The 13,803-nt window shown below is 42.0% G+C and overlaps 1 protein-coding gene across 1 annotated transcript; it reads right to left on the minus strand.

Moving 5' to 3' along the window:
- Nucleotides 1-738: 738 nt before the first annotated feature.
- sost (sclerostin) lies at nt 739-7,739 on the minus strand. The gene is made up of 2 exons (XM_066698667.1): nt 7,189-7,739; nt 739-3,557 (listed from the first exon to the last, which is right to left on the minus strand). Exons 1-2 carry the CDS (start codon nt 7,418-7,420, stop codon nt 3,145-3,147), a joined length of 645 nt encoding a protein of 214 aa, XP_066554764.1. The 5' UTR covers nt 7,421-7,739; the 3' UTR covers nt 739-3,144.
- Nucleotides 7,740-13,803: the final 6,064 nt, after the last annotated feature.

The following is a 13,803-nucleotide window of genomic DNA, read 5'->3' on the forward strand; positions in this document are numbered from 1 at the left end:
GCTTGGCCTTGTGCCTAATGCAGGGTCTGGCTTTTAAAGTGATGCACATGGCTGACATTTACACCATGGGCAAGAAGTAGTGTGCGGAGAGCAGAGAAGAATACAGAACAGACACCAGAGTAGAAAGAAAGCACAAAATTTGGAAATCCCACTTCAAGGCCTTGTCAGGGAGCAAAATGTGGCAGGAGTCTGTGCTTGCTGTAAAGTGAACTGAGAGAGACAGATGCTGTATGAAAGGAAAAGAGCAAGCAAGCCTTATAATCTCATGGCACACTGGAAGCTGAGATTAACACAGTTGCGGGGATGTACAGTATTGAGACCTCAGCACTGAGGTTATGAATGAACAGCGCCTTGACAAACAACAAAGAGAACGTTTGACTGGGGTTGCTGTGGCGACAGCCGGTCTCAACTGTTCACATTTTGGGAATTCCTTGCCGTAAACCCCCGCTTTTTCAGAGTGGTTCTGTTTGGCTTTTGTGAACGATCATTCCCCAGCACAGCAGAACCTTAAGCACTTGACTGCTCCCTATTGTCCATAGAGACACAGTGAGAGACTCACTAGGTGTGTCAGGGAGGGTGTGTCACATATTAATGCTTAAGACAACAACTGTTATAAACACTTGGGTTGAGGGTTATGGACTGCTTTATTGAAGGACATTTCTGCTTTTAAAAATAAAATAAAATGAAAACAGCCACCTGTAAGATTGTAAGAGGAAAAATAATGACAAGGGAAATTGATTTCTTTTTTTCCAAATATATTTTTCACTACTTTATTCATGTCTTGTTTTTTTTACATTTGGAATTCACTAATACTTTATATGGCAATAATAGTCATCATGTAACTACAAAAAAAGGTTGCATAAATAATTTAAATGAAGAAAAACAATAAATATGCAGTTCATTCTTTGTAACATCAATTCCTCTCTGCTTTAGACTGTATCCCTTTCAGTCCTCCAGCAGGGTGAGGTTAACACCAACATCAGCTGCTTTCACAGCACACAGAAACAGCCACAACAGGACAGTATGTACAATTTAGCTATACATAGTTATGACGAACAATCAGCATTTTACATTGCAACTTGGTTGACAGGAGAAAAATACCATTGAGATTAAACAATTGAGGAGGGGGGAAAAAATAAACAAAACAAAAAACACAATTGCTGCACATGTTTGCAAAATGGAGAATAGGAAGTTGAAATAAAAAGCAACAAAATTGTTCAAACAAAGTCAGGAAATTTTCTAAAATTCTTCATGGCCTGGGAAAAGCCCAAATCACTGTGTAAAGGCAGGACCATGCCGTGGCATTTTATCACCGGCATTGTATGTAAAACTTTTTTGTTTCATGAAGACTGTTATTTCAATCCATCATCACTGAAAATAATGACTATCTTTCCATTTGGTGGTTCCTGGCCTAATCAAAGTCGTTGCTTCGTTTACATTCACTATATCAAGAGACCGAACGTAAGCAGTGGGGTTCACCACGCGAGGAGGCTCTGTGTATTAAAACAAACAAAGCAAAAACTATGCAAGTAAGTTCTTGTGTTTAGCTGAACATCTCTTCGGTTTACTCCCTGGTCTTTCATTAACATACAGTGTAAACATGGATTATAATAAAATGGGTTTTGAGATATGCTTTGGAAGGAATGCTACATTGTTCTGTGGGAAGTTCCAACTGAGTCTGCCACTAACCCTGTAAAGCAGTGGTTCCCAACCCTGGGCAAGGGGACCCACAGTCCTACTGGATCTAGTTCCAACCAACTTCTGACTTAGTCAATTGGTACCTTAATTGAACCAATAATCTGCCTCTTAAAATTGTTAAACTTGCAAAAAGTGGGAGAATTCACTCTGTTTAAAATAATTAATTGGCACCGATTAGGGAAAGTATTTGTTCAGTTAAGTAATTGAGATCTTGGTACCAGAACACTGTGTCCCCAGGACTAGGGTTGGAAACCACTGCTGTAAAAGTCTTCACACTGCAGGTTTCAAATCAGACCGAACTGAGCCCACTTTTCAGTAACTCTACAATTAACACGTGGGAGAACGTTTAATCATTTTTGGTTTGTAGATGGAATTCACCATGCAGATGCTTTTTTTGGTGACAAACAGGAACTCAGTATAGCTAGAGGGAATGGCTTTTGATGACTCACATCCTAAAAACAGGAATGGGATCATTTAGTAATTAGAACAAGTCACAGTTCATATGCGATACTTATTGCACAGCTGCCTTCTGTGAGGCCTATTTCTCATTTTCCCTGTGTTTGATGGTTCACTTTCTACCCCCCAACCCACCCTCCCACTGCCCGCCCTTCCACTGCCCGCCCTTTTCTTCAAGGCTGTTGATTCCACAGTGGTTGCACTGGCACAAGTCTGACTGCTGACAGACAGACAGCTCCACTCAGACAGTCCCATGGTGTGAAGGCACGAGGGAGACTCCGCTCTCACTCTCCACTCAGAGATGTTGAGAGGGGCTCCACCCTGCAGCAGGAAAGCACATATGGGAGCCACGTCCAGGCAAGCAGTTAGGCAGGCCAGCCTTTGTGGCCAGCTGAACTGTGGATTTTAAAATGCAACAGGAATTGCTTCTACTTAAGAAGTGAGCAAGGCCAAGCTGGGAGGGCTTGTGTCACAACACAGTCACCATTGAAACGACGACAGATGTTAACACTTTGGTTCAGGGTTACGGTCTGCTTTATGGAAGCACATTTCTGCTTTCAAAAGTAAAACTATCTTTCTTTCCTTTTTACGTCCTTTCAGCTGCATGAAGATAGAAATTCTATAGTCTAAACTGCACCTTCTCTGTGACACTAAGAGCAGGCTTGCTTACTAGCTCTTCTTGACGTGGGGAAGCTATCTCTTTCCAGAGTGTACCCCTCCTGAATGCTCACTCTGTCCCATTCTCTGGTAAAAATGACAAGGACTCAACAGATCATGCAAATAAACGTCTGGAGAACATTGGGGAAAGTTCTAGTGCACCTTGAACAAGATGCACAGCCCAGAAGTCTCACACACTGCTCCCCGGTCCCTTTTCATTTTGTGTACGTGTGTGTGTGAGTTTGTGTGCATGCGTGCTTGTGTGTGTTTGTGTGTCATTGCTTCTGTCCACTCGCAAAACAACGAGAGGGGCGTGGGTGATGTGATGGCAACCTAGTAGGAGTTGCCCATCTCGGGGGTGTTGGTCTTGCTCCTGTCCTGGGGGAGCCGGGAGCGCTTCTTGTTCCGTCTCGGCTTGGGGGAGGCCTCCTTGACCTCGGACTGGTTGTGGTGGCGGCTGTAGCGCTTGCACTTGCAGGAGGTCACCACGCGGATTTTGTAAGTCCTGTTGTGGCCGTGGGGGCAGTGCAGCTGCACACGCTGGGTGCGGGAGTGCGCAGGGATGCAGCGGTAGTCAGTGGCACTGTGCCGCCACCACTTCCCGCGCAAGATGGAGTTGGGCAGCAGATGTGAAGGCACGCACTGCCCAGAACACACCAGCTCCTTCACTGGCTTGGCACTGCGGCACGGCCCATCAGTGATGTAGCGCGTGGAGCGCAGCTCTCTGCAACTCAGCTCTGATGCAGCTGCGGGGTTTGAAGAGAGAAAGGAAGGGTTACAAAACTGATACCAGGGAGCAGCAGACTGAGCGTCAGCATTACAAATGTGTTACAGTTCTTTATGTTGTATGTGGGTCTCTTATTTTCTTTCCCGTATCCAGAGATTGACAGACTAGTAGAAACACTTACATGGTCTAGTCAAATCATGCATGGCTTTATAAAAAATGAAAATCAACCTGATCCACACACAATTTAATTTATACAGTATAAAAACACCAAAAATAATAAAAAGCACAAATGACATCCCTCGAAAAACGCACTGGAGCCAGGTCTTTTGTTTTTTATGGTTAGAAAAACGTGGATTGTGAATGTGATCCCATTGCACAATCAGCATACTAAGTTATAAAGAGTAATCTGGTAACAGAAAGCTGAAGAAAGCACACAGGAGACGCCCCATGTTAATGTATCATCAGCACATCTTAAAAGGAAAATGCGTGCTTTTTTAAGAGCAGACGTCTAATCTTTGTGAAAAATCTCTTTTAGATTTGAGACAGGCCTTTCAAAGTTTCCACGTCCAATGAGCCAATTTTTCAATTCCCATCAGTTTACTAGCTGCAGAAGTATCAAGTTTACACTATGTATTATAAAAAAAAAACAGACGATTCTTAGAAAAAACAAGTCACATCTTGTTTTGTTTTTAGTAATTGTTATTGTTCTAACAACTAATTATAGTACATTAGTAGTCATTTTTCCATTTATTTACTTTTTTCTCATACACGGTAAGGATTTTGCCTGTGAGCCTCAGCCTCTGAAAGCAGTTGCATTTCACTGTAAAACTAGGAGTTGTTCTCCAGTGTAACTGCTCTTATATGTACTGTTTAAAGGCTGTAAATACCTCCACCTTTTCCAGACTGCTAAAGTTGCAGTGCTTAATCATTTGCATCCTGTCTACTGGGTATACAATAGGAAGACAGCACTGCTCAAAGGTCAGGCTGCTATTGGGATCTTTTCTTTTGTGGGTTACTGCACAGAAGGTAACAAAGGCTGTGTTTATAATGACCTTTTTTGATAACTTGATATCACGTGAACTTGATATCGCCCCATTGTCCTCCCAACACCCCGGAGGAGGGTCATGTGGGTGTGACAGCTGGAAGTCCGCACCCAGCATTGACCACTTAACAAACCCCACTGTCACACCAGCGTAATGCTCTGGCCTTTATCACATGTATCTATTGGAACAGTCCGGTCATGATCTGCACCATAAACTCTAAAATATTAGGACTTTTGATGCCAAATATTGCCGATCAAAAAACAGGCTTTTAACAGGCTCCTGAAACCTGAAAACAGTGGAGAAATCTAGATGTTCATCTCTTGCAGTATGTGTTTTAGTGCACAATTTCCCCTACTTATTTCCTACAATTCTTCGTTAAATGTCCCCTGTACACCCTTCCTGGCCTCCCAATTCTGTGATATTTTGAATATTTTGTATTCATGCCCAGCTCCCCCCCAGCCCCAACTCTCTATTAAATCCTCAAGGTTTACTAACCCTGTCTTTACACTAGCCATCACTGCCCCAAATTGAGATGAAATTGCTTAATGTAATTCCTCTCTGCAGGGACAGCCCCCCACTGAGCACTGATGATATATTTGTCAAATGCATATGGGTTGAAAGTGCCACAGCTCCTTATTACCGCTTTTAATTACTCTACCCCCTAGAACCGCTGGCTCATTTGGAGAACAGTACTGAGACCTACATCGTGCCCCCCCCCCCACCCCCACCCCACCCCCAAGCTGAGCCAAGTTGCATTTGAGTGTCAGTAAAATGAATGTTTGGGCGATTCTTTATGGTGTATAGAGGTCTGGTATCTGTTCATATTTGTGGGACTTAAGTGATGTGGTCAGAAAATGCATCTCTATACAAATTAAAACCCTTTCCACCTCACCCCCCCTCAAAAAAAAAAGATACAGCTGTGTTAATCCTGCATTACCTTAGGTTGTCACAGGTGGGAATCATTTTCCTTGTATTTAAACTGTAATTTGTATCCTGAAGAAAAATAGCCCCCCACACCCCATCCCTCTGTGAGAATAGGCAAGTTTCAACTGCTCTGGACCTGAATTTTACAGTTACATAGTCACAGAATTCAAAGTGTTGCCGATTGAAGAATGAAAAAAGAAAAGAAAAACAAATAGCGGGGTCTCCGGGAGGTGCAGCTTACAACATCATTAAGAACAGTGTCGCAAGTGTTGCTTTTTACATATTGTTATTGGCGCTTCCTTTACATTGGCATCATTCAGTCACTGTCCCTAGCTCTGCGTTTATAAATATATGGAGACAGTACATATTCCATATACAGTTTTTATATATATATATATATATATATATATATATATATATATATATATATATATACAGTGTTGACCACATTTTAAGTAATTTAGTTTCAGTTACCTTGCTTGGAAATTAGGATAATTCACTGCCATGTCATTTCCTAACCGATTCTCTTTTGTGATTATATACTAAACTGCACAAACCTATTGGGACTCCCTCCCCCGAATAGTATTAACGTGTGTGGTGGTAGTGTAAAAGCGTGTAGAGGCAAGGCTACAGTGTAACATGTGTTCAAGCCCAAAGCCTTCATTGCCAATCCATGTCATATCCCAAAACCTCTTTACAGGACCTGGAGACAACTGAAGCCGCCTTCTCAAGCTACCCTATCTCGGAATATTGGCAAATATACATATCCATTCTTCATTTCCTTACACCTCCAGCTCCCATTGCCATGCAATGTATGGGTTATCACATATGATACACCTCCCCTCGCCTAACCTCTTATAGTGCATTGTTTCATAGCGTTTCTAAATGTTAGCTCGAACTGGTGCCGTCGCTATGCATCAGCATGGTTTCATTAGACATTAATTAGTGTATGTAACCGCTGTCACATAACTCTGAAGTCGACGCTTGAATACTGTCATCGCACATACCAAACTAATATGTTTCCTACAGACAGTCACACGTTTACGACCCGCACTCAGTACAGCTCGCAGACCCCTCTTACATATGCATTTAAAACAATTATATACAGATTACTTATTTTTGTTTTCTATTTTGCAAATGTTGTAAATTACATTGAGTGCATGCTTTAAACACATTGCTTCTACAGCACAAACATGATGATGATGATGATGATTGATTTCGCAGACATTTGCACAGCTTTTGCTGATGAGGCTTATTCCATTTCTTCATGATCCGAGGTTTAACATTGCGAATTTATTGTATTTATTTACCTATGTCCTGTACTGAATTTGAACCGGTTTTCCCGTGCATATACCGTAACCTATTCACCTGCACGCGTCTCGACCTGTCAATCAAAAGCATCAATCAAGAAATCAATTCCTTTCCTTCATTCGCGTACCAGCACAAAAGTTATCTTTGCTCTTAGCATGTAGTTTTTTGTTGTTGTTGTTTTTTTTACCCTATCTTTACTCATAAGAATCCAGCTGAAAATCCACCTATGCATATATTAAAATACATATACATAAATCACATTCGCATGAGGATACAATGTCAATATCTTCCTTGGACGGTTAGCCTAAAGTTGCACATTCAGTTAGGAGAAGGTGCGTAAAAATAAATAAGTAAATGGGGGAAAAACCTTACCATAAGTCTCTGTGTTGGCAGTCGCGGTCCTGCCTCCGTGTTTGGCCCGGTTCATGGTGCTGTTAGACTGGGCTGGTGGCTGCGGGGCTTGCGGGGGCTGCGGGTCCTCACTGTATTCTGGGATTATTTCGGTTGCATCGTTTTTAAGACCCTTCCATCCCCGGGCAGCGCTGCAGTAGCCTTGCAGCAGCAGCAGCAGCAGGACAGACCAGAGCGCCATGGACACCTGCATCGCGATGTGTGGATCCACTGAGATGGACAAGACCAGGGTTTGCTGCTCTTCCAGAGGCACTCGAGAGTCGGGTATTAGAATCGCACCCAGCCCTGAAACGCTCCAGCTATTTAAGTGCCCCTTGGTTTCGCCAGGACCAGACAATTAAGCTGTTACACCAAGTGGGAGGGCTCAGACTTTTCCAATTCATTGAGAAAACGAGGAGGGCGGCGGGGGCGCGGAGAGAGGTGTGTGCAAAGATCACCAAAAAATAAAAATTAAAAGTCATTTCTTCAGCTCTCGAAGTGGAGAGAGCGCTTCTGGAGCTGTTCAACCACAGCTTTGGATAGGGAGAGGTTGTGCACACGTTGGGTCATCTCAAGCCCTTTCACCGCAGCACTGCTATAGGTTCAAGTGCATTGCAAGAAGGGACGTTGATGAGGCATGCGAGGGGTCAGTCTCGGAAACAAAGTACGCGGAGGATTGTAGTAGAATCAGACAATAGCCATACAGTATTTTGTCATGTGAACAGAAAGATTAAGAAGTGTTGTGATCAAAAAACACGATTGTGTTACAATCCAACAGCAATGCCACATAGTATATGTATATGTATATTGAAGATATCCATTATCATTCATATTTGTATTTTCAAACTAGTTTATTGAAAGATTAGCAGATGAGAATAATAAACAGTGGTATTTTGTAATAGTATATTACAGTATTAGCTTAGTATTACAATTTAAATTTTGTATAACTATGAATTGTCTGATTTAAAACAATAGTTATGAAAGTTCTGTCCCACTTCTGTAGGGATTGCTAAATTAGGGTTGACAGTACAGCCTGCAGTGTTGTAACTATTTCTCTAGCACAGACTGCCATCATTACACTCAGTGATTATTGATAGCAGGGATGAAGGGTGTGCCATTTATTGGGAAGCATTGCTGGCTGCTGATGTTTCATGTCCCTCTTTGTACTGTATGTGTCTGTTCACAGGTCAGGTCCTGAACGCCTCCTCCCTGTCTGATGTAGCTCTGTGGCCCAGTCTGAAAACATAAGTTCATAAGTCAGACATTCTCTTCGATTAATCACATTTGTCATTTTATGACCAACAACATCGTTCCATTCCCAGGGTCTGTACCTCCTTCATACAAACACTGCCCTCTAGAGGAATATATATATATACGGTATATCAGTATATATCAGCCCATAAACCCTCTCTATATAAGAACACCACTCTATATTAACTCCCCCTCCCAATCTTTAGTTTTACTGTGAACAGAAGTAATTTGGGTGAGTGCCTGCATGCAATCATCTATGCAAAATGATGGATTTTAAATTAAAAAAGGTTTTGTAAACAATACTGAGACAGCTTTTATCAAAATAAAATTGTGCGATGTTCACAGTTTTCAGGTAAAATGTGTTTATTGAAATTGAAATATAACACTGCTGTTTTGTTTCAACAATACTTCACACCCACCTTCTGGCTGCCTCTATCCATATTGCAAACTGCGGTAGGATTATTACAGAGAGCCACCTTGACATTGTGCCATTCAGTCTGAAATATGACCTTCTAGACAAGAAGAAGGAAAAATAAACTGCAGTGTAAATGACACCTCAGATGTTTAGAGAGTTTACACAACAGTGTACTGTCTCAAAAGACTAATATAAACACTTACCAAATGTGCTTGTTTTGGTAAGGTAGGAGTATAACGCAATTTTCTTTGGAAAGAGACAAATGAACATAAAGAGCAATAAGATAAATGTGACGATTTATTGTTAGGCTGTGGTCAGATTGCCCAATAAAAGCATCAATTTAGTCTCAAAATAATAATTTGGCACCTCCTTTCGTAATTCACAGTCATAATAGCATTGTACGCAATTATAGGTCTGAGAGAGGGTGCAGTTGTCGGGCCTTACTGCTTCATCACTCAAGCATGTCAACACAATTTTGAAAAATGATCCCGAACTTCACCACAGAATGTTCTGGTTGTACCCTCTGTTTATTTCCTGATTTTCAGATGTGCTTGAAACACTGTCTAGATACTCTTCTAAGAACACTTCTGAATATTGAATTCTTCATTCTTCATAACGATAACAGTTATGCCACTGCTCTTAAACCACACAATAAAAGACGATGTAGTGCACACTATATACATTTTCTCTTTAAACAAAAACAACCCAAAACCTCCCTTCAGAGCCGACGCAATAATACCAGCACACAGAATTATTTTCAAGAAGGAAAATATGCATGTCTGAGATAAAGTCAGTTTGGCAATAACCTTAAGCAGCATATGTGGCATCCATTATAAACTACCATAGCTGGCACTGTGTGAAAGCCTTGAAATACGATCAGATATAGCTTTAAGGCCACCTTGCAGAATCTCATGCAGTCTTGCTTTCCTGACTGTAATTTGGCATATGTTTTTAGACATGTTAATAAACTTAGAAAGCTGTAAACTATATGATTCTGCCACCAGCTATATATAAACTCAATCCCTCCCATACACAAATAAATATATACAAAGGGAAAAAGAAATGTAGCCATATAATAAAAACTGACAGTGCATCATTGGGCAGTATAGAATCAGTTTAAATGTGCCCCCTTACCCCTCCCTCCAGGAAGGCTGCAGCACACCGAAGATCACATTTCTGATTTGCGATCGGCAGCCGCGTCCGAGTTTGGATCTGATCTTTGTTATTTGGTGTGTGCCAGCCGTTCTGCACGAGTACATCTCTGAGCAGCAGATGGCAGGACTGTGGATTTGTACACACACACAAAAGGGGGGTCTGTCTGTCTGTATTTACCCACTTTTGCTGTGATCACATGTAGCTCAGCTTATAAGCTGTTGACAAGGGGGGATGCTGTCGACAGGAGAGCCAAAACTTTGCAGCTTTTCTGCCTGTTGTTGCCAGCTCTCATTTTGCGGCAGCACTTTTAAAGAAAGACAAGAGTTTAAAAAAGACTACCCAGCAAACCCAAATGTCTACACCAATCCTAAACCACAGAGCATGGTAAGGAAACTGTGTCTTGCAAGGCCGTCATTTTATACTTGCATCTGGGCTGATGCAACCTCAACTGTGGATTAACTGGAAGACCTCACAAGCCAAAGGCCTATATGCTAACCGCCAGGGCTTTTGAAACCATCAGTATATAACCAGCAGGCCACAGGTGCTATACTTAGCTGGTACAGTAATTACCCACCAAATACAGTTTTTGCAAATGTTGAAATTTGACTTGGCCTTTATAAGAGACTCTCGTTTACTGACACTGTGAGCATGCAGGCTTGTTCGTGTGATTCTCCAGGTTTGGTTTATTTTATTGGGGGGGATATGCTTATCAAATCTGAAGTGAAGGTTGTACATTAGGTTGTAGCAGAGCCATGCAGATAGAGTTTCTTTCCCCTGCCTTGAATCCAGCTCTTTGATTCGCTTTGATGCTGTTGTATTGGCCTTTTTCTGTCAGGCCAGATACCCGTTCTTGTCATTCGCCGTGGTGTCTGTTCAGCGTTATGTATTCAGATGTAACTCACGAAGTCCCGGAGACTGTATTGGTTAGTGTGGCTAGAACTGACACAAATCATGATGAATCGTTAAGTAAAGTCATTATTAATTATCGTGTACAGTGCTGTCTGCCCAGTGGTTTATCACTGAAACATGTCAGCGTGGATAGCGTAACTGCGATTGGCTACTAAGTAAAGAGAAATAAATACACAGTGTAATAAAACAACCCTTTTGACAGTTTACCACAGTAAATATACACAGTCTTTTTGGCAGGGTTCCTTATTTAAAATACACAGAAAAAGAACTTTTGATCTCCAATACCCTGAAGACAAAATGTATATTTTTTTTTGGTTTTGAGTGTAATTTTTCATACATCCTTTTTAAATCCGTCACTGTCAAAATGCTACTGGGCATGAGAGAGTGGAGATATTCTCACCCACACACTGCGGTGCACGGTTACAGTTGGTAAGTGTCGACGTGCCAGGCTCACAGTGCCCATAAGTCACGCTCTGGACACCCACTGGCGTCCGCCCGTGGGTGGCAGGGACTGAACTGGGCTGATTTCTCTGGACGTTGTGCCAGATTGACGATAAACAAGCCTGTGTTTTGTTTCTGTCGGGTCGAGGAAGAATCGGTGGAGTAGAGCAGGCTGTGATTCGAATGTGTGAACCCAACATCAGCGTAGGAAGCCTGTCCCACTTTGCTATCCTGCAGCCGTAGTGGATTAGCAATAAGGATACGATTGCATTTTTGTAAATCGAGATTGAGGTATTCGTAGTGTTGCCCATTGTGATACCTACTGTGAAGATTTCAACACAGCCCCTGGCTTTGAAACCTTTTATTAAATGTTCCACAGGTGGAAAACAACAATCTGTCCTTCAAAGTCTGGAATTTCTATGGATGTTGATTCAATTTCAATTATATTCTCTCTAGACTCTAGGAAAGCAGTGCTATAACAGTCACTGTGAACATCTCTGCAGTGTGTATTCTTGGTTTCTTGATGAGGCTGTCTTTGTCAGTTTTTATATTATGCTCCCACACTTTGCATTTTAAACAGGCATTGAAGCCCCTTGAAAAATAATAAGCACCCCACTAAGATGGGGAGATATTCTCTCTCCTTTCCTTGGGGAAAAATAACAATAATAAAAAAGCATTGTAATACGCAGAGTCCCTGGAGCTCAATTGCTCAGTGGGTTAGTGAAGAGCCAGGCGTCCCACTTATAATCTTCATGACATGACAGTTTCTTAATAAACATCAGCCCGCTTGGCACGGCTCACAATAACGACACAAATTGTAAAACAACAGAGTGACGAGATGAAACGAGCAACTCTACCCTGGGCTCAGCAGTTTGGAAGAAGATCTGAAGCCTTGAATTGAACAAATTCTCTCCAATATTTCACAATAATTAGTGCTGTGCTGCAGATGTGTGTTTCTTTTATTTGTGCTTTGCATGGAAACATGGGGGGGGCCTGAATCATGTGCTTTTGATTTTGACAATCATTAGAAAAAGAAAAAAATACATGAAAAGGACTGTTAAAAATAGATGAGGCCTGTGCCGAAAAAACATCAGCGAGTCCCCGTCCGCACACTGATACCGGCTGATTGACAATCATCCTTCCAGTCCAGGAGGGACCATCTCCCTGCGACTGGCTCGTACTGAGTGTTCCTGCAGGAGGTAGCATTTGTCAGATTCCACAAAGCAAACAGCAAGGCAGAAAATACCGCAGAGAAACAAAGAAAAACAGAATCTGAGCCACAGAAAACCCAAGGCACATAAAGAGAATGAAAAGGAACGGTATCTGAGAAGAAAGAAAAAAAACTTCACCCATACTATGAACAAACCAGAAAAAAAAGATGTAAGTGTCTTGTCTGACCTTTGTTTTCCTGCATAAAAATCAGTCTTGCAGTTTGTTTAAGTATGTAAAAGCCATTAGTGTTAGTGTTAATTTATCAGGAGAAAACACACACTCACCAAAGTTGTTTACTAAGACTTGTCAGTCTGTTATATATATGATACATATTGACCGGGTTTTGGGTTCGATCCCCCTCTGTTTCTATGCACGGTGTAAAAAATAGGGAGTGGAACCATCCTTTGTCTTAATAACTGTGGACATATTTTTAATTGATAGCCAGAAAGCACTTCTGCACCAGGAGAAGCTGGCCTCTGTGCTCACATCCAGCTTATCCCACAGGTGTTCTATAGGACTGAGAATGCACAAACATGTTTTCAGCTCTTTTCTCCCTGGACAGCTGTGTTAATGTCTGTAGTTTGTGGTGATGTGTTTTTGTTGGTTGATCTCAGGGCCAGTCAATGTGAAGTTCAGTTAAATCCTGGCAGTAGAAAATGACAAGTAAATTAGAGGGAGAGAGAAGACTCAGCGTTAGTTAGTCAAAACACAGTGTTTGTCTCCATCTAGAGTCAGTCCAAGTCCTGGCAGGCTTTTGACACCCGAAGCCTCACCTGTCAGGAGAAGGTGCATTTCCCTGTAGAGAGACTAACCAGGGAACACTCAGCGAATCCCACTGTCCTGCTGAACACTGAGCGAGGGGAAATGCAGGACAGGTCACTTTCTTCCTGTAAATACCAGATTCCTGTTTTTGTCAGTCAACCCAAAGCAATAATCAGGGCCATTGTGTGCAACAGGCTTTTCACTTGAGCGCACATTCTTCAGCCCTTGGGTAATTGTGAACCCTTTCTCAAAAGAGACGAGCGGAAGGGGATAGCGTGATCCACCGGAGGGCGTGGCAGGCTTCCATAATGGGCAGTTGTAGTGCAAAGACACAACACTGTGGCAAAACAAGAAGTTCTCAGGAGGTCTGCGTAAAGGGCAGCTGAGCGTATTCTGTTATGTCTTTGAACTTGAGAGCTATTTCCATATGGTAAACATCATCTGCTTATAAA

Source organism: Amia ocellicauda, chromosome 3 (genome assembly GCF_036373705.1).
Source record: "Amia ocellicauda isolate fAmiCal2 chromosome 3, fAmiCal2.hap1, whole genome shotgun sequence".
Taxonomy (NCBI): domain Eukaryota; kingdom Metazoa; phylum Chordata; class Actinopteri; order Amiiformes; family Amiidae; genus Amia; species Amia ocellicauda.

What these genes read in the sequence shown, in the direction of transcription:
- sost (XM_066698667.1), bottom strand. Translation starts at nt 7,420, where the DNA reads ATGCAGGTGTCCATGGCGCTCTGGTCTGTCCTGCTGCTGCTGCTGCTG. An exon ending in TGCCAACACAGAGACTTATG is followed by an intron (nt 3,558 to 7,188) that starts GTAAGGTTTTTC and finishes CAAACCCCGCAG; the next exon opens with CTGCATCAGAGCTGAGTTGC.